Below are 23,228 nucleotides of genomic sequence, written 5' to 3'. Positions count from 1 at the left end.
AAGTTTGCTACTTTAATTTTTGGGTGTGCGTGGGTTGGTTGTATTTATAGAAGGGATATGAAGGAACGCTTTTCCATGATTAGATCAGGTGTTGAATTTTAGCGAGTGGATATATATGCCGTGTGGGGGTGATGGCACATACTAGCAAGTTTTAATAAAAATGGCTCGTGGGGTTATTATTGAGATTTTTGTTTTGGCTGCATGTTTCGGTGGTTTTTAATAGTAGATTAGACGACTTTACATTAGCTGATACAATCATTATTCACTTTATAATATCTTGTATAAATCTACTTTGTTTAATTTAAATTAAATTATCAACAACTTTGGAAGAAACCCGGTTTTTTCTTAAATAATAATAATAATAAAATGGATTGATTTTAATTTAGATGCATCAATGGTTAAATCTAATCTAGTGCTACTGAATATTAGATATTTGGCTCATTAAATTTATGTGTCGGGAGTTGGCTGTGACCATCACTCGGCTACATGAGGAGGCGACAAAAGTGCATGAGTTGGGCGACAATTCGGATTCAGACAACCACTTTTGTCCCCCCCCCCCCGGGGGGCCCAAAAAAATTTCTTTATACAAAAAATAAAAAGCTCAATGCTCATAAAAAAAAAAAAAAGAATACACAACCTTATCCTTAATCAAATGTCAGTTGAATCAAAAAGCTCCAACCTGAATAAGCACATTTAATAACTTAACAAGTAAAATAAAAATTAAAAGAAACAAGGAGTATACATATATTTATCTTATTTTGCACTTTTTAAAAATATATTATGATGCATATATATGCGTGTAGTATAATCCTGAAAAGTGAAAACTTTCACTATATAATAATAAATATCTACAAATAGTGAGTTTTAATTTTATTTATTATAATAATTTATACAAAAGAGCCAATCATTTTCAAGATTTTTTCTGGACAAAGCATTGGCATGATATTGAAAGTAGGGCATAGGGCTATGAGTAGGAAAAATATTTGACCAGTCGGGTCGTAGCATAGGAATGAGACTCAACATTATCTCCAGAAGACTGTACAACTACAGTGATGCCCCACGTACACTAACATGAACATCTTTTTGGAGGCAGCCTTCTTTTCTCCTTGTCTATTTCTCACAATAAATATTAGTCACGCGACATAGTAAATTCCACAACCTATACCTATTATCCTATATACAATGCATTTTCTCTCTGTTTTCCCCCCCCTAATTTAAGCCTGTTATTTCCTTAAGATCAGCATTTTATTGAATAAAATGCTCTTCTTTTGCCAGACGGAACAAAATGTTGGAAGCATCATTTATACAATAGCAGAATTCAACATATACGATCATTCCCAGTATAGCAAACTTGGCAACTCAATACCATTTTCTCGTTACATGCCATATTTCTTGTACCAAAAATAATGCCAATCACCGTGGGGTGTATGTGAATTGAAGCAGCCATATTTCTTGTACCAAAAATAATGCCAATCACCGTGGTGGTGTATGTGAATTGAAGCAGAACCTTTGGAAGAAAGACGTTTTCAGGTTAATACCCTTTTCTGCTGCGGCTTCCCGGACTGGGTACATTCCTGGCAATAGGAGATTGAACTTGACGGGGAGATCCAGAACCTGCTTCACTCTGTCTAAATGCCTCCCCTTCCAGACTTGCGGCCTCAGCACTCAGAACTCCTAACTGTTGCAACAGGAGTAGATGTGTCAAACACTGTCAGAATGAGCATGACTGACTGAAGTTATAGGCAAGTTGAACATAAGAGCTGTCAACATGGAGCTCTAAATGCAGTTTAGCCTACGGCGGGAAGTTGGGGCTGTCCATTAAAAGAATTTAAGTTTGTAATGCAACTTATATGAGCTATCAATGAATAAACCACAATAATCCTTGTTAAAAGGTTCAAAATGCAGGCGTTTGTTTTAAGTCAACAATGGATGAATAGACTGAGCCTGAGCTATAAAAATCGCTTCCAAATATATTCTATTCCTCCAATCCTAAATATAAACCCACTTTGTAATGTGATTTACAATAGAAAATAGACCTTATATTTGGCATCGGAAGGGTATTATTTTATTGATCCAGCCTCATGGTTTTACAAGGTTGAACAGGTTTATTAGAGACCGCGGATTCTCTCCCGCACCAGAGAGGTACTGTGAAGGGGGGGTTGGCAGCACCTAGTGAGATCCATCCTGTGGACCCCATGGCTCCTCTCTCTTTCTCCCACCAGAGGCTTTCCGGTATGATAGAGAAAACCTCCCTTGATTAGAAGGCATAGCCTGTATTGATAGCTCATGAAACGTTGAACGGCAAGCAAAGGTCGTACATAGAATTGGGCAACTTAACTTCCAATCCAAACTAGGGCCTTTGTAAAGCATGAAATGAAATTATACGAGATTATAATATATCCAAGTTCCCCGAAAACTAGAGAATGTTTCTACCTTGACATAGAAATTAAGAAATCAGTACATACCCGAATTTCATTTTCTCTCAATCGATCTTGTAGTGCTTGCATAGCAGGACTTAGACTGCAATGTCAAAGAGATAAAATTATTACCCAAAAAAAACCAAAATTTATAAAAATTAAAAGAAATAAAAAGAAAAAAAGAAAGATATCTTTTTAATTCTGACCAATATTCAATCAATTTGCATAATGAAGCCTGGTATGTTGAAGTATGATGGATGAAAGCGAGCGGATGCACCTTCCCATCCCTGAGATTGAGAAAAATAATAATCGAATTCTTCAGTAAATCTTTTATGCATATATTTGATAGCGGCATATTGCACATAGAATCTTCACCTCATGTTTTGTAAAATGGCCTGGTTATATGCAGTCCGCTCCTCATCGAATAGTACATGTTGCAGATCCGTATATGATGATAATGGTGAATCAATGTTGATAAGGGATGAGGTTGGCAAAACATAAAGAGGGATTTCTTTTCTTACATATTCAGCACCACTGTCACCAAACAAAAACCATTTGAGGCCTCAAGATCAAGAACTGTCTCTCATCAAGCTCTTCAAAGATAAACCATAATTGACCCATCAACATGCATTCTCAAAAGAACATCAAGACAGAATGAGATATCCAGCAGGACCATTTTTACATTTAGTATTATCTACCTATGGTTCTATCTAACCATCCAGAGCTAGAGTTCTGACAAACAAGGTTACTGCTCAACTATAGAGATGATGAAAAGCATACACGAGAATGCAAGTGTTCGCATGAACTACCCGATAATACTTCTCCCTAGGACAACTATGGTGTATAACATACTATAAAGATGTAAATCATAGAGGCTATGTGCAAATTAGGCACACAAATCGGCTATAGCATATCCTTTGATAGCACATTGTGAGACACATCGAATGTGTAAAAATGACAGTTGAATGACCCATCTAGATATTTTCCAAGTTGGGGTTGGCTAACCAATGGAAACATAAGTGCAGGAGAATTATCACTCTGCGGAGCATTAAAATTATTTACAGGGATTTATTAAAACAGTGACAATCTATATTCAAAAGAGTAGGCTTTTGTTCTCAATAATAAACAGCTATCGTGAACTTTTGTCTTCATCCTTGAGATCTGAAAATCATAAAGCTAAGCTAATAATGATTAACGAGACATTATTGGTCAAGTACATACTCATCTGTACCTCATGTCCAAATTTGAACGATGCATAGCTTCCTGCATGCTTTCTGACATATCCATTGGATCAACATCAACAGTGGCAGTGTCCAAAGTGTTGGAATTGTAGTTTCCTCCATCCTTTTCTCTCCCTAGATAGCTGGCAGCATCAGCATTAGCAAAGAAATTCCCCAAGTCCGAAGATCTTCCCACACCCTAGCCAAGCAAGCAATATAGTCAGAAAAATGATGGCAGCACATAGTCAAGTTTTTTTATCCTGTAAAGCATATAGATATCAAATATACTGATAGGAATAGCCTCAGCACTCAAAGGGCTGAATTCATCTCCCACAACATCGACCTTGAGCATTTCTGCTCAAGCCATACTTTACCATACCCCAAAAAGAAAAACCAACAACACGTCATCTGTTCAACTTAAAATGACTAAGGCATTATCTTGAAAACAACTTGAATAGAAAAATGAGAAATCCTAAATAAAATAGCTACAATACAGGGAAAACTATAAATGCAAAACAAATTAATAATTAATGCTCATTAAAACGCTGCATCACACTTAGATGATTGATCTCCAAATAGCTCTTCTCATTAACATTAAAGCCTATATGTTTATAATAATTCTTATATTGTAGTTTCGCTTGAGTGACTTCTACCCAGAGGGGGGGGGGGAGAAAGAAAGAAAAACTTCACTGTGCATTCTCTATCACCCCCTTGCCAGCAGAGCTATATCCAATACACAGGATCCTACAACTATCAATTTCCCGACAGGTATAATCCTTCACTGACAGTGAGTCAGAATAAAGGAACTCATTAAAAAAATTGAGCAAAGAAACAAACAATTTAGAGAGGGAGGGATTAAAAGCTTTAGTCATATCAGGTTTTGAAGTTGTATAGTCAAGAATATTCTATATTAGTACCTTAGTTCCAGTAATCTTCGAATCACCAGTATCCTGATCTGGACTCTCCGCCTTTAAGGAACCAGATCTTATTGACACATTCTCTGAGGAACTAGGAGATGGATCAAGATCAATAACTGAGCTTCTATTTACAGGAGATGCAGGTATAGACCTTGTCATTTGATTCTGCTTCCTGTCAGATGACTGGAAAGCAATTACTTGAATTCTTCCAACCTATATACAGTTGAAAATTATTTCAAGTTATAGTTAATGAATAAATATAGCATGAAAGATGCTTCACAGCAATCACACATTTGAGACAAACCTTGTTTGCATCTTCACTGTAACAAGAAAATATCAATCCAATAAACCCAGAATCAAGAAGTTGATACATTGCCTGAGTTCGCACATCTGCAATTGTGAAGACATGGTTATATATTTGGTGTTTGTGCATAAAAACAGTTATAGGTAGTAGGAAATAATTCAAAAGATAGAAGTTGCATAGAAGGCCACTGTAACCTCTAAAGTAAATGTTACGAATCGAAAGGAAAAGAACTAGAAATGTGGATGGCACACATATTGTCTTTGTATCATTTTCACATCTTTTGTTCATGTACCCCTCCAATTGATTTCAATATCTCTTGCCATATGGTAGAATTTTTTTTCCTTCACATTACTTGTACGTACAGCACAAAGTCATACTTAGCTATGGTGAAATCAAAAGTAAATCAGATTTGCGTCACATGCTCATGCTAGTAATAGAGCCAGTTATAAACTTAACTCTTCAGTTTGACTTAAAATAGAGAATAATATGATTCCAAAAATATAGCAGCAAGTAATGCAGTGCTTCATGTCTAAAATTGTCATTCAATCTGTGTCAAAACAGACTAATCACGACTTGCCACTTCAACGAAATTGTCATTCCATACTTGGGAACATATAACTACTCAATGTCATACCATAAACATGAAGCATGAAATATGAACAACTTAATAATAAAATAGTCAATAATCCTTTTAAGCTAATTATGTCAATTGAATGAAAAGAACAGATAATTTTCTCATACACGTTCATGATCTTTAAGACTGTTGAAGATAAAACAAAGGGACGAAAAGGGAAGAAGTTCAAGTGATTTAATCGTCCAGCACTCACCAACATGAGAAGGAAGAACTGTAATATGAGGATGTGAATGGTACCAACCGATCACCCTTGTTGTTCTACCACTAGATATGGTCATTCTGTGCTATAAAGTTAATGGCACAACAAAGCACCAAAGAAAATTCAACCAAAAAAAAAAAGAAAAGAAAAAGAAAAACAACCAAGAAGAGATTGTCATTCACGATCAGCTGCTAGTTAAAAGGTCGCTAGAATGAGACATTTGTAAAAGTTGATCGAGTTTTCAGGGTGGGCCAAAGAATAAAAGAAGCAGTGTCAAGACGAAATAATGTAGAAATTAAAACCAAAATAAAATTAACTAAAATAGATATTATATGCACAAAACCAACAAGAACGAATTAGGATATCTCAGCCAGTGCTGATGCAGCTGCCAACTGTTCAGGGTTAGTCTCTACTCGGTCCTTTCGCCGATCGGACCTTGTCTGAGGAGATGCTCCCCATATTAACGCTGTCACATTCCCGTTTTTTGAATGCTGAATCCACAAAACTATAAGTTAAAACACAGCCTGATAAAAATCCTGGTAAACAGGAAAGATACTGAATGTAGGAAGATAATGAATAAACCGTGTTGCTTAAAATAAGTCTACTAGGTGTACTCAATTTGTGCAAACCAAAGATTGATAAAGCAGTGACAGATTTGCATGGATGAAAATGACATAAGCTAGGTTTAGAAACTACAAGGAATCTTGACACACAGAATAATTTGTGCAAAGCAAAGAATGCAAAAGTCTCGTGAGTCACGACTCAACTACTGTGCTCCCCTCCTTGTCATTCAGCAATAATTCAAAGGTATTAAGTATTATGTCATTGAGTTGAATGCTCTGTTTTTCTTAAGAAAAATGATTTAATTCTATCATCAAAAGAACAATGGAGTGGTTTAGTGAAAACTGATCAGCAAAAATGATCAATAGCCAAATTAGCAATACTGTGAACTTGAAAATACAAGACAATGGATAGAGACAAAAGTGATCATGGGCTGATCACTCACTTTAAGCATATTGTAGATCTTAATAACACGATAACAGGTTGAACTGTAGGAAAGCATTGGGTTTACCATGACGACAGTGGTTTATTATTTATGAAAATTCACGTGAATCTATGTGCTTATCACATCCCTGAGAAATGGGAACTCCACCAGAGATAGATAAGGATGGCTTGAGTATATCATTTAGAAAGAAAAATACAACAGATGATGAATTTTTCCCATTTCAATATATCTACCACCCCTAATAGTGAAACCGCCTCGTTCAGATCTGAGGTAAGGCACAAACTGGAATGTCTGGAAATGAATAGGTCACGCCAGTTTGTCCGGTCCTAAGTGCTCAAAATTTCTAACTTGTGGCGCTGTCTTTCAAATCAAAGGCCATATACTAAGTAATCAAAACCCAACGTGCTGAACCTCAAGCAAAAATAAATATACAGTAGGTCATGCAAAAAAGCAGAATCACAAGAGAAAACTGAAGGGTATCTTCAAGAATCAAGAACAACACCATACATACATATTATAGACAGAATATTGGAAATGAAGGGTGCAGCAATCACCACTTTGTGTGCCATGAAGGAAAGTGTGAAACAAAAACAAACTAATATCTTATGTTTCCTCTTTGGTACCATGCTTTTCAATGTCTTAGAAATGGCCAAGCTATAATCCTTATTCATACAGCAAGCAACCTTCTCGCTCCTGGGGAGCCAGATGGTTGATTACTAATAGTGAAACCGCCTCGTTCAGTTAGAGTAACGGTAAGAACCCTCTCCAGCCTTTGATTCGCGAGCATAGATCTTCCTAACCCACTCGAGTAAGGAGCAAACTCGTATTAAATCTTCTAGAGCTCCATTTAATATTAGTCTCCTTAAAATATGGTACTTAACTTGCAAAAAATTACCCTCCATTTCACTTCATTGACCGAAAAAAGGAATAAAAGGAACTGCTTATATTTCCCCACCAAGAAATGCCAAAAAAATACGCAAATCCCACATATAATGAGCATTACTATAGGAGTTTGAATATTAAATTCAAGTGAACAACCGAATACATGCCAAGTGCAGAGAATCCCAGCACCCCCAACTAGAAATACCCAAACCCCACCAAAAAGCATCAAGAAATTGATGCATAGATCAATGCCCATTGAGCACAAAATGATTACCGATAAAAGAAAATAGTGGAAATTGAAATATGAATGACCTCTATATCGCCCAGGAGAAGACCCATGATCTCTTCAGTCTCAGTAGACAATGCATGAGTGACACAAGTAAACCAAACGTCTTCCGACATTTTCACGCCAGTCAGAGACATTTTCGATACCTCTCCCTTTTCCTCCCAAGAAGCGACACGAAGACTGAACCTTGAGTACACGTCGGAGAAACCCCAGAGTCCGTCAACAGGCCAATTACAGCTCTCTTTCCAGGCGATGATGCTTCTATTCTATTTTCCAGCTATTCTTTGTTTGGGGCGGAGGGCGGGTGGAATCGAGAAAAATTACCCGTTTGGTACTCATGCAATGGTCCAGCACTGTAACAGTACATCCTCTCATTTGCTTAGGGGAAAAAAATAGTTAAAATGATACATTGGTAATAAATAGTCAACTTTTTTTCCTTCAACAAAAAATTAGTTAAATTAATTATTTATTATAAATATAAATAGATTTTTTAAAATACTCTTTTTAATCATGAAATATCAATTGATGGAAATATTTTTAACATAAAAACTCTTGACATATTTGAGAAAATAAACTACAAATTTGAAAGATAAAATACATCAAGATCTTATATTTATTATCAAATAAAATTCTCAACTAGCTCTTGTATTAAAAATCAAAAATAATATTAACTAAAAAAAGTAAGAAATATATATTAAGTATGTCCTTATTTGTAAAGAGGTTAATAAAAGAAACAAATCAACAATAAATGAGAAAGAGTGTGGTAAAATAGAGAGAATAAATAACTAAGAATAAAATTTAAAAAAACACACACATCAAATATGAAAACAAACTTAAATTAAAACTTATAAATAAAATTAATTAGGATATTTAATATATTCAAATCTCAATCAAGATGTTTAAATCTCATTAATTGAATATATTCGGATCCTATAATGTTAAATCCAAACCTTTTTTAAATGAATCAGGTATCACAAGATTTCAAAAATATAACTAGAAAACGCATGAGCTATGAATTATGAATAATTTTGTCATAACAATGCACACAAAATTTGAGCATAGATATTTTGACAATAAATTAATGAAAATAGTTTTTTAAAACATAAAAAAAGACATATAAGAGTAACCTGAAAGTACCAACAAAATTAACAAAAAAGAACAACAAAAATTTTTACCTTATAAAGTAATACATTTGAAGATGTAAAGAAACATTTAATCACCAATAAGCTTCACATGATGTTTTGAAATATTTCTCTGTAGACCACATTAGTCGTCTTGTTTGTTGGGTTTTTGTCCGAATCAAGAATTAAAATCTTGATGCCATCCATAGACTTAACCCTTGACAGTGCAATATATAATTGACTGTGTGTGAAGACAGGTCTATGTAGGTATAAGCTAACATTAGTCATTGATTGTCCCTGACTTTTGTTAATCGTCATAGCAAATGATAATATGATAGGAAACCGCCTTCTTGTCATTATGAATGGTAGTCTAGATTCTGATGGATTCATATCCATTTGATGGATCAAAACTTCTTGACCTGTGCTTGTACCATTAAGAGCTATTGCTTTAATAAAGTGTTTACCAAGAAATGTGATCTTTAGTCTTGTGCCATTACAGAGTCCTGCAACTTGATCTGTGTTTCTCACCAGCATTATGGGAACTCCAACTTTCACTGAAAGTCTATGTGGAGGCAAGCCAGAGCATTTTATTGTGTTCAAGAATTCGGTAGTATACAACTCTTGAAATGATGCACAACCTTGATCAGCTGTACTCATAGAATCAGAGCTAAAATATTCAATAGGCTCGCCAAGCAGTAAGGAGCACATATAGTCATTAATTTGGTCAACCAATTCAACTGTCGGTGTCAAAATAGCCCTATTAGTGAGATACTTGGAATCAGCTAAATGATGTAAGAAATCAGGATATGTGGCTTCGACAATCGACTACAGAGGATCATGACAGTCCGTAGTTAAAAAAGCATCAGGGACTTCTATCTTTGCCATTCCATCATGAGGTAAGCCAATGCAACCATCACCAATATCCAAAAGCCAATCTAAAAATAATTTCAATTTTGAATTATCTGTGGATGAACTCGAAGATAACCGCATATTCTTGGTAAGTTGGAATAACTTGCAATGACTCCATAGATAAGAAGAGTTGGTGCTTGAGTTGACAACATCTGCACGACTACCTTTTGGGATGACAAGCAATATTTGTCTAAAATCTCCTCCCATGACAATACATTTGCCTGCAAAGGACGATTACACTTCATTATATCTCTGAATGTCCTATCAACAGCTTCTGCACAAAAACGTTTCACCATTGGGGCTTCATCCCAAATTATCAATTTTTCTATTTGAGTCTCTAATTGAATTTTCATTTAATTATGATGCAACACATTTAATTTAATATGTTCAAATCCCATATGACTGAATATTTTTGGATCCCATAATGGATATTGAAATCATCTTTTGATTATGTATGGAATCAATTTTATGTGGAATCCTAAATGAATGATCTTTAACCCTATATTGATTAATTATTTTAGTAATGTTAATTTTAGGAATGTTAATGGAAGGAAATCCTAACAAAACTATATTAATTAATGAAATTGTGCAGAAGATCATGTGAAAATCATAAGACAATTTGCAAGGTTTCCTTGATTTTTTCTGTCATTTAATTAACGTATACCATTTGAAATGGGGATGCAAATTCTTGATTTTCTTTGTCATTCAATTAACCTATACAATTTCAAATGGAGATGCGAATTTTAATTAAAAAAATTCCTCTGTTTGAACCTCCAATTGAATTCTCATTTAATTATAATGCACCGCATTTAGTTTATTTAATTTAATAATTTAATATGTACAAATCCCATATAACTGAATATTTTTGGATACCATAATAGACATTGAATTGAAATCATCTTTTAATTCTATATGTAATAAATTTTACGTTTTTAGATGCCCTAATTCAGTGAGCGAAGAATCCAGAATATGTTGCTTAGTTTTTGTAGTAATGTAAATGGAAGAAAATCTCAACAAAACTGTATTAATTAATAAAAGTGTACGCTATTAATTAATAAAAGTGTACGCTGACATTTTAATATTTAGGGACCATGATCAAATCAACATAAATCCATATATCAGATAGAAAGTAAATAATATCACAAGATTCTTTTGTTGAGTATTAAAAAAATAATTGAATTTAAATCTAATTGATTTTATGGAAAGGATATTAAAATAAAAAATGTAAAATAAGAAGCTATCAAAGTGCACCATATCATCAATGTCAATATAAAACAAAAGAAGTGGTGATTCTACATATTTATTGGGTTTTAAATTTTAAAAATGTTTTTTAAAGTATTTAAATGTAATTTAAAATTTAAATTTTTACATATGTCATTATAATTTATAACCATAATTTTGTCAAAAACATGATATGTCCATAAAATATAGTAGGTTAAAACTAATAATTTAATATAAAGTAGTTAAATATGCCTTTATTAAAAAACTACATTGAGCCAAACTATTTTGAGTTTGCCCAGTTAGTTGATTCGTAATGATATGTTGATCATTCGTGCAAATAATACACAACATGAATATAAATAAGACACAAGAAGTTAAGATGACAATGAAGGTTTGAGTATATTTTGAAAAACAGCACCGTTACACTACAATTATGACAGTCATAAAAAGCAGTTCACATCCAACCTAGCAAAATAAGTAAAATAACAAAAAATAATAGAAACAATGATCTTCATAGGGAATTCCTAAATGATAACCGCTTATTTTTCTTCTTGATCTTCTTAACTGGTTTTTTGGTGCTAAAGCTTGGTGTTGATAGTTCTGATATGCCAATGATCTTGATGCAGATGACTCCAATGGTGAACTCTATGAAATATAATCAAAGAACATTAAGGTTAACAGACTAAAAATTTTAATGTCACTATATACAATGAGATAGGATAATATCATGTGTAAATCAGACAGAGTTGGTATGTTGCTTACCTTCTCATGGGTATTTGCACTAGAATATGTGAACTTTTCAAGGATATCTTTCTCTGTAGAGAAAAGGGAGACACTCATACTACTCATAGGGTATTTCAAGTTGTGTTCCTTGACTTTAAGCATAACAATGATTTCCATTCCAACAACTTGATTTAAATCTTTCAGGAAAGAATGAGGTGCTCCTTTCTGAAATTACAAGACATTTTGAAACAAATATAACAACAAACAATAGCCTAAAAGAAGTATATCCTATTATATATATAACTGCAAACCTTGACTACTGCCTTCCTAAGATCAATTGCTGAACAATGTATGAGTTCGGATGCATGACGGTTGAAGAATAGTATGGAACACTTTGCAGTAGAATCAAAAACTGTGTAATGAAGCTTGAATCTTTTCAAAACAAAGGTTCAACTGTTAACATGAAGTGTTATGAAAGCCCATAGTTAAAGAATGTTGACATTAGTTAAAACTTACTTGGGTTTGGTCATTAGCACTTCCCTATGACAAGAATTACATTTCAACTTATGACCCTCCTATGCTGGTTTTTTATCGCATGGACATCCATCATAGTACCAACCATGAGATGTCTCAACTTTTTGGATGGTTACTTTGGTAACAACTTCTGATGCCTAATAAATTATATGGAAATAAAGTTAGTAATTTAAACATTCAAACATTTAAAAAGTAATTACCACGACAAAAAGTTGATGAAATGAAAATACTGGCCTCCGTTAATCTGGAAATTTCACCCAATGGAATTCTAGTAGGGAAAGTTAAGAGACGGTCACTAGTAATCTCGAGCAATATAGTAGAGGAGATCTGTGAGAAAGCCTAACTTGCTCCAGGCATAACATTGAGGCTGTGAAGGGAAGTTGAGATTTAAGTTTGGGAACACTATGATACACACACACACACTTACAATACAAATGCTTGATTAATATAAAACAACGATAAGTTTTTACCTGTCAGTGAAACTCCTGACCTCTGGAAAATCTAGATTGAAATAAACTCTTGTGACATAAAAGGCATTAGATATGTGTCCATAACCTTGAACCAAAATTGAAATTGAAGCGTAAGTCTCATAAAAAAAAACATGATCAGTGAGATACTGCTAACAATATACAAATACTTTTTTTCTTTGCAATCTTAGCAAACCGTATGACAACTATGGTGGGGACTTCTAAATCATCTGTCCTGGCATCAAATGTTTTTTTTGCGACCTTCCCAAAAAGAGATACATTTACCCAGATTTCACTGCAAATAAACGATAATAAGATAAGAATATGTCAAATTGACGTCCAATCATCTATTTTTATCCTTACTTGTTGGAGGTCCTAGATGAGAAAAAAAAGTATGTTACTTTTGATCAGCAATGGTGAGAGCTAATTTCTTTGTTATTCCAGAATCATTTTTATGATCAACCAAGTTCCCAAATGCTTGTAGAAATCCAATAATATCTGCGTGAACTTGTTGAATTGGTAAGAAGAAGCTAAAATAGATATAATGTCACTCAAAACATAAACATGCATTAGACACAATCAACGAAAACAATATAGGAAAGGAATGCTAACCAACTAATTCATTGTTTTTGGCATTGTTGTTGGCAATGTCCTTGATTGAAACAAAGTTAAATGCATACAGGGGGATTGGCAAATCATGCTCTTAAAAAAATGTCATTGCATGGAACATAATTTTGCAAGGATAGTCATAAGTTTTGTAATTGTCGTCATCATTGTCCACAACTTCGAAGTTCTCAAATTGATAAACCCCACCCTCTACAAAATCTTTGACATATCTTTGTATATGTCCTTTATGAGCAACCGAAGCTTCAATCCTATCATCACTCTAGTTGCATAGAATACAATGAAATGAGTTCACTGTAGATATTTTTTTTCAATGAACAAAACAATATTATTACTTACAAACATCGGACAAAATCATACTAACTTTCTAGACATCAAAGGGTGGGGACTTCTTAGCTACTCTCCACTTCCTTAGCACTCTAACAATAATGCACCACGTTTCTTTGCTACAATCTACATCCTTGATCAGATCATGAGGGAAGTTCACCATTTGCTTTGACATCGAATTATGAAGCTGTGTGAGAGTGGGTTAATTAAGAGAAATGTAGACAAATAACGTGAAAAGAATGAGTTAATTATGGGGAGCGTTGTAAATTACGTGAAAAGAATGAGTTAATTATGGGGAGCATTGTAAATAACGTGAAAGAAATGGTGGGGAACATTGCTCTTTTTATCATGTTATAGTCTTCACAATGGAAATTAATTAGTCAAAAAGATGATGCAATTAATATCGTGCACGCCAAAGGGATCAATGGGTTAATTAGAGAAATTTTTATTTGAAAATCATATGAGAATCAATTTACTTCATTACCTTGATTTTAATTTAAAATTTTCCTTAATGTTCTCTAATCCATATGATTTGAATGGAAATGGGGATTCTAATTTCTCTATTTGATTGTCCAATTGAATTCTCATTTAATTATAATTATAATTATAATTATAATGCACCTTATTTAATTTAATATGTACAAATCTCATATAATTAAATATTTTTGGATGGACGTTGAAATCATCATTTAATTTAAGTCAATCATTAGGACGGGTGCCATCATTCCTTATTGAACTAATTTATAATCAAACTGTCCTTATTATTGACAAAATATAATTTTTTTGAAGGAACGTGTTATTTTTCAAATGTTATTTTGAATGTTATTATTACAACTAATATAATTTTCAAAATCCATTTTCAATCTAATATAATTAATATATGCCATAAAAGATATTATTGTATTAATATCCCAATCAATAAATTTGGAAATCCATTTGAAACATAATCATTTTATTAACTTGAATTTGATTGGTTAATTCTCTAATTAATAATTTCTCATTAATACATTTAAATAACACGTTCTTTCAAAATAATATATTTTGAATTGTAATATGATTTTATTAATAATACACCAAGCAAAATACATTGATTGTGAAATTCGATCCGACCTGACTGAATATCTGGGTATTACAAGATTTCTAGTATATTTCTAGTATATAGTTGATAGTTGATAGTTGATAGTTGATGATTGATGATTGATAGTTAATAGTTGGTAATAGTTGATGATTGATGATATTAAATTTGTTACAAAATTTAAATAATTTTTCATACTATTCTTATTAAATATACTAAAATCTAACATTATACGAATTTTTGTCCTCTTTGACTATCCTTATTAAATATGAACCTGTATGATAAAAAAATATTTAACAGTTCTCAAAACTACCAAACCAAATACCCTATATAAGAAGAACCAATAGCACACTTTTTAGAATGTGATTTATAATAGGAACAAGATGGATTATATTGCATTCAATTGTTGCCATAAAACTGTGAAATGGCTCTTTTACAACTAGCTTGAAAAAGAATCTCCCTTTCCTCATTGTTTATTGTTTTAATTACCATGATAGGATGATCAATACACAAAGCACTGTTAGCAGCACCATGAGCAACAACACAAGACCTCCTCCACAACCATCTTCTTGTTTCCATCCAAGTCTTTCCGTCTGGCCCTAAAGCCCCGGAATTTAAGTCCTCACATTTGATCCTGTATATGTTACTACTTCTCTCAATTTTGTCCTGTTTGATCTTATTTACTAGCTACCTAATTATATTAGACTTAATTAAACCTTAACCCAAATTCATTCTCAAGTTATATGTCCCAATTCCAAGCTATAGGAACGATAATTTGGATGTTATAGTTTGTGGAGGGCGCAAGTGGAGACTTGGGCCATGGAAGGATATCTACATATTATTATGGAGATTTGAGTCTTAGAAGACAAATAAAAGTTTGAAGAGGCCGAAGTTAGTCATGCTCCGATTGACACAGTATGGGAAGAAGGAAGATGATGAAGAAGAAGGAAGCATCAAATTTATGTGAGGAAGGAAGAGGCGTCGTAGAGAGAAAGAGAGAGTGATTTTAGGGCCAATGGAGATTCATAGGGAGATGATATTTTGTGGTCATTAGTGAAGGGTTGACAGTTACTGTCTTTGTGGGTTATTATGGCATTTTTAACTGACAAACACATCCAAATATGCTACTTCTAGCTCTTAATCTAAAAGCTACATGAGGATTGAAATTGATTATAAATATAATATCTCAATGTATTTTGTTTTTAAATATTTGATTTTTCTTAAAAAAAATATTCCTATTGATAATATAGGTTCTTATTAAGAATATAATTCCAATTTACGTGATTAAACAGGATAGTTTAGGTCATTTCAATCTTCTAGCCATTGGCAAATGCACTCTCTGATGATCCTATTAAGTTTAACGAGGCATCTACCAAAGAGAAAACAATAGAGAATCATTTGGACAGAGAAAGAGAGAAGAAGGATAGATCAAATGGTATAAAAGGGGATAGAGCGACCAAATAATAAAAAAAAAAACACCCAATGAAATCATCGAACAATGTCTTTTCATTAGCAATATATCATCAAAGATTAATACAGCGAGGTCTTGCAGTTCAGGGAATCGAGAAGAGGTTGTTGTTGTTGCCAATAAATTTTGCCCCGATTAATTTTTCTGAGCCATATATAATATTGCTCCAGTCATAAATATAATACGCCTCCGGTTTTTAATATAGGACTCAATTGTTGAGTTGGTTTTGGTCCTAAATATAAGATCTATTTTTCAGATTTATCAAGTTTCTCTAAATTACCCCTATAAATACTTCTTCAACTATAATTAAGTAGAAAAAGAAGATGGGGTATTAAGAAAGATGATTATGATATTTTAGAAAAAACATGTCACATTTCTTCTATTTAACTAACTTACCTAACTCCCTTAATTTAATCAAATTAGTTAAATGAATCTTATATTAAAGACTGGAGGAGTATCTATTTTGTAATGTAAATTACACTACAAAATGGGTCTTATATTTAGAATTAAAGGGAGAATATGCAATTGAGCTAAACCAATTAGGTTGCTCCGACTGAAACTTGGGGGAATAATAATGCGCACACAATGAGATTGCTGGATCACAAAGTTTTCATTCATTAGTGTCCGCCATTGAACGTGTCTATATATGCAGAAGGCTCCTTCCTCAATCAAATCCTTTCGAAGTCCTAAGTCGGATATCACTTCCCCTGATCCTGACACGTGTCCTCAAACGTGTCATGAAGCTGCACACGTGTCTGTCACACATCAACCATGAAATACTATAAATACACCCCGCAACACACCTTAACCCTCCCCACAGACACAGCCAATCCTTCTTGATCTTGATCACTCAGGACAGAGACTTCCCAACCTCAGACAGACACAAAGGTATTCCAACCTCTCAAGCGCACACAAAAATGTCGTCCCATGAACAGAGCTTCAGAGCTGGTGAAACCAAAGGCCGAACTCAGGTAATGAATCCATCTACCTCTGCTTCTCTAATTAAGTTTTGGGGAAAAGTTATAAAATTTTGAAGACAAAAATTAGCTTCACTGGTTTTTATGTTTAAGATCACAGCAAGACAGCAAGACTCACTTGTGTGTGTTGGTGGCACAGGAAAAGGCAAACCAGGCGATGGGCACCATTGGGGAGAAAGCCCAGGAGGTGAAGGAGAAGGCCCAGAACGCGGCCCAAGGTGTTAGGGAGAGGGCCCGAGAGAAGGGTGGGGCAACAAATGACAGGGCATGGGAGATGGGCCAGTCCACGAGGGAGTCGGCCCAGTCAGGAAAGGACAATAGCGAAGGGTTCATGCAGCAGGCAGGGGAGAGGGTGAAGGGCATGGCACAGAGTGCCACTGACTCTGTGAAGAATACATTCGGTATGGCCCGCCATGATGAAGATGACGACTACCCTCCCCACCCTCCCACAACTTACTAGAAGACTCTCTTCTTCTTAATGTTGTGAATGTGAAGTCATTTCCTCATATGTAATGTCGTGATGTTTTCTCAAATTTCAGTCTCAACTATGTTGTGATGTCGTGTCTCATGATCAGTGTGTGGTGTCAGTTTGTGTTTCCTTGGGCATTATTTTGTCCTCAATAATATCAGAGATGTGATAATATATATAGACTTGCGTGCAGAAGGATAAACAAACAAGCAAAAAATGACAAGACCAAGTGACAGTGAAACTGATTTTCTACTTTATTCATAGTGCAGAACGTGTCAGATTTGCAGGACTGATATGGTGGGTGTATAAGCCAGATCAACGTTACTTTTCTATTCTCTCAATCAAACAATCCAAACATACCAAAAATCCTAAACTCAGATAAACAATTTACCAAAAGTCCACGGATACAATTCTGCAGAGAAGGGAAAAAAAATTCTGCAGAGAAGGGGAAATTGCCTTGGCAGAAATCCTGCAAAGTTGTTTTAACTTCTAATTTAAGCAATGATAACATAGAATGCTAAGCCTAGCGAATTCTTCAATGTGTGTGATCCAATCTAGTCATAATAGTCTGAATTGCAAACTGAAGTTCTCGTGGTAACGCTATTTTAGAGAGTGTTTAGCATTCTCAAAACCGTGGTTTTAGAAGTACTTTTCCGCAAAACGAAATAACCTCTTCTAAATATTTATTTCGTAAAAACACTTTTGAAACCATGGTTTGGTTTCTATCCAAACACCAAACACCCTCTTAATCAATTGAACAAAATCACTTATTGTCTTAGTGGCATAGTTGTCTCTTGGTATCGTGGTGTTTTTGATCTCATGGGGCTATTTTAGCCTGCCTTTCAAATAGAAAGATGGAAAAGTGCTCTAATCTTTAACTAAGATCTGGGAGGATAATTTAGTTAATTGGGCTAAACTCAAGGCCACTTTAACTCTATGCTCACCAGATAGAGACAAAAATAAAAGGTCCGCATTAACATAGCATGTATTACAACGTGTTTATTAATTTTACAGTGTCCTGATAATCAATACATATTATGCTATACCTCATCATGTATTGTCAATGCCAAAGAATTCCCAAAGCCAATATATAAATTTAGTTAAAGACTGAAAAAAGTAAGTAAAAGAAGGACAGTTTGATAAGCCAGAAACTTTATTTACTCCCACCATTCAGAGTAAACCTCATAGATAAGCAGGCCAAGCCTCTGTATTGTTACAATAATCAAAACTTAAAAGGCAAAAAAAAAAAAAAAGAACGCTCTAATAGTACAACTAGCTGAGTCTCTAGGGGTAATTCAATAAAATATGATATAATAGAGTAATACGCCAAAAAGCACATTCAGAAAATTAAATCTCCTATACCCTATTTACCCATGAACCCTTCACTGACGAATCTACCTACTCGCTTATCATGTGCCTCTGTCTCTCCTCCTTTTCTTCCTCCATACCCCCATTGATACTGATCATCCCATTTATGGGGTTCCATCAAGCCCAAGCCTTGAGCTAAGCAAATTACAGACCTCATCCATCTCTCTGGGAACTGTGTAATGACCAATACTGCACAGAAGCCAAACCAAAAGGTGAGACCATGGTTTTTAATTGATCAGTTTAAATTCTGATGACTCCTGCTAAAAGAAAACAAGTTACCCATCATAGCACTTGAATGTAATGTACTGAAATCCGGCTGAAATTAGGGTTTGAGCTGATTTCTCTCCATGTTTGTACAGGACTACGTCGTCATCTACAAAAGTTAATTCAAGTCAGGCTTAGTGAATTAACAATTTTACTGCTGCTGTAATAAACATGACTCTGATGGAAAACAAAGGGTGACTTCTGCACAATAGTCATGCAGATACATACTGTTTCCATGGCACAGCAAAATGGGTAATGAAGCAGCTCGCCTTCTGGCTTCATGTGACACTTCAATCCTGTTCCTTAGGCTCCTACATAATAACTCACCGTTTAGAAAATGATGGTTGCAAAAATGAACCCAAAAGAGCATACAATTTAAATGCTATCATACCTTGATCCTGGAAGCCAGCCGCTTAGTCCAACAACTGCTCTGATGTTAACAGGATATGGGATGCCATTTGAATACCTACCCATAGCAAAACAAGTAGCAGAATATATGGCTGTTGCTGCACCCATGCTGAAGCCTCCAATCCCAACTTTCACTGACACAAAAAACTGATGTCAATACTGAAGCTAGAAGAGGAAGACTGAAAGGTTATATAACTTAATCTGTATAGTTTGATCATTTTTTTTCCCACTCCTATTCTTTACCCAGAAATATGGTCATAGATAAAGTAATATATATTTGAAAATGTAAAACTATTGAAGTAGGTGATACTGATAAGTAATGATCCCAGAAAGTACCATCAGCTGGCTCCGTTGACAACAAGTTGGCAATATGTGCAGCTGAGGCATCTAATCCTTCCCAATCATCTGGACTTTCCTCTGAGAGTTCTCCAACATCAAACCCTGATTGATTAATATTAAATTTACAGATTTGATCATTTCACCATTGGTAAAGTACTAGTTACATAGTTCTGATTTAATCAACATGAGCAGGGAGATAAGAAGGGTTTGGTGTTACATGCAGTGCAAGGAAAACCCCCAAGTACTGCCACAGGACGTGTTGGAGCGGTAGGGCAAATCCATTTTACCTGCATAATATCAGATCATAAGGAAGAAAATATGATAGCATCTCAGATTTATCAAAAGTATTATTTGGCAGGAGATGAGAATACGTGTGGAGAACAGCACGTTAGATAAGCTCAAACTAGGATAAGGCATAGGAGTTCTTACATTTGGGAGTCGAAGGGATTCCACGAGTTGAGATGAGCTGCAAAGAAACAAAGCAGAAAATCAGAACCTCTGGGTAGTTGCAAAACTTGAGTCGTCTAATAAGGCACCCAACAAAATCATCATTATTCGCAGCAGGAGAAGAGGCAATTTTAGCTCTTCTGGATGTCTCATATGGCATGCTAAAAGAATATATTTCTAAAGAAGACAGCCAGCGTCGAACCACAAGTTTGCTAGTTAAAGTTGTCCAGCATAACTAAACCATGCATTAAAATGTTCAAATTCAAGCTGTTATTTTTTATCACAGTAGATTAAGAGAATAATTCTGGAATGTAATAGGGTGCTGAGGTTCTTCGGTAAAAAGTCATGCCCAGTTGCTCAATGGGGTGGGGAAGCATATGAGCATGTGGTCCCCAACTGAGAACTTAGCATATACTCTCAGAAGTCGAACACCAGCAATTAAAACTAGATTATATATACCAGTTCGCAATATATACCACAACTTTCTCATACAGAATTTGTTCCATCTAGAATCCGAGCAGGAAGAGACAAAACATTCAACATAAGAAAACCCAAATTTGGAACCTGTCAAAATTTTTCACGTTCTTCTCACAAAAGTTTTATCATTCATGTACGAGTCACGTACTTGATGCAAAGGGGCAGTACACAACAAGAACGGGAATATAATCAACCTTTTTTATTGGAAGAGAAGAAGTGAGTGCTAGATACAGAGTATAAAATTATTTTCATCTCTAACCGAATATTACTAATTGAATTTACTTAGCTCAAAGCTGTTAACTTCCTGATCCCTCATACTGTGGTGAACATAAATAGAAAGGATGACATGTTAAAGAATACAACAAAAAAGGAACTAAAGATTGAAAAACAAAGATGGTGGGAGAAGTTAATGAAGAGATCCTCAGGAGTACAAATAGGGCAATAAACAACGTTAAAGAAGATGAATGGCTGGTAGTTATGACAATGTGAGGAAGACATATAACAAAAGTGAGCACGCATAATCCATACCTCAAACCATTATCACCAAGACCATGCAGCCAAACAATAGTAGCTTGGTGTTTTCCTCTGGGCCTCACCACATGGGTCTTCCCAAACTCAAAACTTCTTCTAGCAGTTCTACTACCTGCAATTTTGAAGGCAGAAAACTAAGACCCAGCGACTTATGTGAACTTTGAAGATAGCTCGTAGAGTTTGAAAGGGAAACTATAAAGATGATCCTGTATACGGCTCACAGAAACAGAGGAAAAACTTTAAAAATATGACTTATCTAATACAGTACATGGCACAAACAGTTAGAAGACAAGAAAGTAAAGAACAAACCGGAGCCCATTTGAGAATGTGCATAGCTCATTTTGCCTCTTGCAAAGAGTTGGAAGCACCCCGGCTAGCTAATGCAATGTTGCAGTGAAGAAGATGCAGAATGGCGATGTCCCTTTATACAGAACGTGTGAATATGGAAGCTGTGTGTATAGATACTGCACCTAAAACCGCCTAGAAGAGCATCTGTGAAAAGGAGAGGTAAAGATAGAGACAAAAGCAGAAAGCCTTTATAAGAGAATCCTAGCAGAGAGAGCACATTCATCCGCCCATGAGCTTCCCAACTAGGAGAGAGTCTCTCTCCCTCCCTCTCTCTCTCTCTCTCTATATCTATCTATCTATCTATCTATCTCTGAGTACTCGCACAAAGAGAGGAATCTATGCCGAGGGCAGTGGCCAGAACATAAAGCAAATCCCAGCAACAGCTACCGAGAATATTACTGAAAACAAGAAAGAAAAGCCTCAGCTTGCAATAAAAGAAAAATAGTTATGCATATATTTTTCCTAGCTACAATCATTTTATACATTTCTGCATGATTGATGGATGCCCATTAACCTCAAACATTAAAAAAAAAAAAGTTTAAAATTTTGAGGACAAAAGGAAATTCCAGAACAAAATAAATAAAACTTGTGACTGTTGGAAAGCGAAAGTAAGCTTCTTCTAGGAATTTCCTCCTGATTTCCGTAGTTTGATAAATGGTATAACAATTAAGCTCTCTCATTAAACTGGATTTCCATTTTAGAATTGACAAGAAGAAAGCGTATAAGCTTTTCACACTAACTTTACTCTCTCTTGCTTTCTTGCTTGCCACTTAACTCATTGTTCAAACCCCACTATGAGAAAAGTTTTGTTTGTTCATACTGGAGACTCAAGAGAAACTACATATAATACAAATGCTAGACCTCCTCCTAAACGTAGTGACAAAATAAAAAAAGAAAACTTCAAACCCAATACTTGAAAAACATAACGGCTAAATATTATTACTTTTTCATATAGATAATTTTATTTTGGAATCTTAAGAAGCATAAAAAGAGTTCATTATTTATCAAATCAGTATTATAATTTATTAGCAGATAGCTGCACGCCTTTTCTCATGTCTGCTCTAGATATGGCTTTAGTGGACTCCAACTAGAATATATCCCACTACTGCCCATCTTTTCTCTTTGATTTTGATTTATATAAATTTCCCTATTTTAGCGTCCCCAAGTTGTGCAGATATTTGCTGCTTTGATTCTCGCAGTAACGGCCATTCTCTAATTTCTATGACAAAGTGAAAAAGGCCTACATATCCCACGTAGCCTAAAGAA

At 34.7% G+C, this 23,228-nt stretch overlaps 3 protein-coding genes across 3 annotated transcripts; 1 reads left to right on the top strand and 2 right to left on the bottom strand.

The window, feature by feature from the left end:
• Positions 1–1,421: 1,421 nt before the first annotated feature.
• LOC114724190 (uncharacterized) lies at positions 1,422–8,144 on the bottom strand. Its single transcript, XM_028910500.1, has 10 exons — positions 7,892–8,144; positions 6,057–6,182; positions 5,686–5,773; positions 4,859–4,944; positions 4,555–4,767; positions 3,649–3,836; positions 2,793–2,951; positions 2,624–2,704; positions 2,466–2,520; positions 1,422–1,678 (listed from the first exon to the last, which is right to left on the bottom strand). The coding sequence occupies exons 1-10, from the start codon at positions 8,000–8,002 to the stop codon at positions 1,532–1,534; spliced, it is 1,254 nt and encodes a 417-aa protein (XP_028766333.1). The 5' UTR covers positions 8,003–8,144; the 3' UTR covers positions 1,422–1,531.
• Positions 8,145–17,195: 9,051 nt separating this feature from the next.
• Positions 17,196–17,829, top strand: LOC114724191 (late embryogenesis abundant protein 2-like). The gene is made up of 2 exons (XM_028910501.1): positions 17,196–17,305; positions 17,451–17,829. The coding sequence occupies exons 1-2, from the start codon at positions 17,252–17,254 to the stop codon at positions 17,769–17,771; spliced, it is 375 nt and encodes a 124-aa protein (XP_028766334.1). The 5' UTR covers positions 17,196–17,251; the 3' UTR covers positions 17,772–17,829.
• A 1,085-nt stretch (positions 17,830–18,914) lies between these two features.
• LOC114724182 (acyl-protein thioesterase 2-like) lies at positions 18,915–22,198 on the bottom strand. The gene is made up of 9 exons (XM_028910489.1): positions 21,924–22,198; positions 21,612–21,726; positions 20,589–20,625; positions 20,377–20,446; positions 20,157–20,261; positions 19,804–19,954; positions 19,641–19,723; positions 19,428–19,521; positions 18,915–19,337 (listed from the first exon to the last, which is right to left on the bottom strand). The coding sequence occupies exons 1-9, from the start codon at positions 21,952–21,954 to the stop codon at positions 19,253–19,255; spliced, it is 771 nt and encodes a 256-aa protein (XP_028766322.1). The 5' UTR covers positions 21,955–22,198; the 3' UTR covers positions 18,915–19,252.
• Positions 22,199–23,228: the final 1,030 nt, after the last annotated feature.

The sequence above is a fragment of the Neltuma alba genome, unplaced genomic scaffold (genome assembly GCF_004799145.2).
Source record: "Neltuma alba isolate B1F8T4 unplaced genomic scaffold, ASM479914v2 tig00012176_pilon, whole genome shotgun sequence".
Taxonomy (NCBI): Eukaryota; Viridiplantae; Streptophyta; class Magnoliopsida; order Fabales; family Fabaceae; genus Neltuma; species Neltuma alba.
Note: the sequence above shows the minus strand (reverse complement) of the source record. Positions and strands in the feature narration are given on the sequence as shown.

Excerpts from the sequence above, each read along its gene's own strand:
- LOC114724190 (XM_028910500.1), bottom strand. The coding sequence starts at position 8,002 with ATGTCTCTGACTGGCGTGAAAATGTCGGAAGACGTTTGGTTTACTTGT. Across the intron at positions 6,183-7,891 it reads TTCTCCTGGGCGATATAGAG|CATTCAAAAAACGGGAATGT; the intron begins GTCATTCATATT and ends TTGTGGATTCAG. Across the intron at positions 2,952-3,648 it reads CGTTCAAATTTGGACATGAG|TGGTGCTGAATATGTAAGAA; the intron begins GTACAGATGAGT and ends GTTTGGTGACAG.
- LOC114724191 (XM_028910501.1), top strand. The coding sequence starts at position 17,252 with ATGTCGTCCCATGAACAGAGCTTCAGAGCTGGTGAAACCAAAGGCCGA. Across the intron at positions 17,306-17,450 it reads AAACCAAAGGCCGAACTCAG|GAAAAGGCAAACCAGGCGAT; the intron begins GTAATGAATCCA and ends TTGGTGGCACAG.
- LOC114724182 (XM_028910489.1), bottom strand. The coding sequence starts at position 21,954 with ATGAGCTATGCACATTCTCAAATGGGCTCCG. Across the intron at positions 20,447-20,588 it reads AATCCCTTCGACTCCCAAAT|GTAAAATGGATTTGCCCTAC; the intron begins GTAAGAACTCCT and ends GATATTATGCAG. Across the intron at positions 19,522-19,640 it reads TTTGCTGTGCCATGGAAACA|ATGACGACGTAGTCCTGTAC; the intron begins GTATGTATCTGC and ends TAACTTTTGTAG.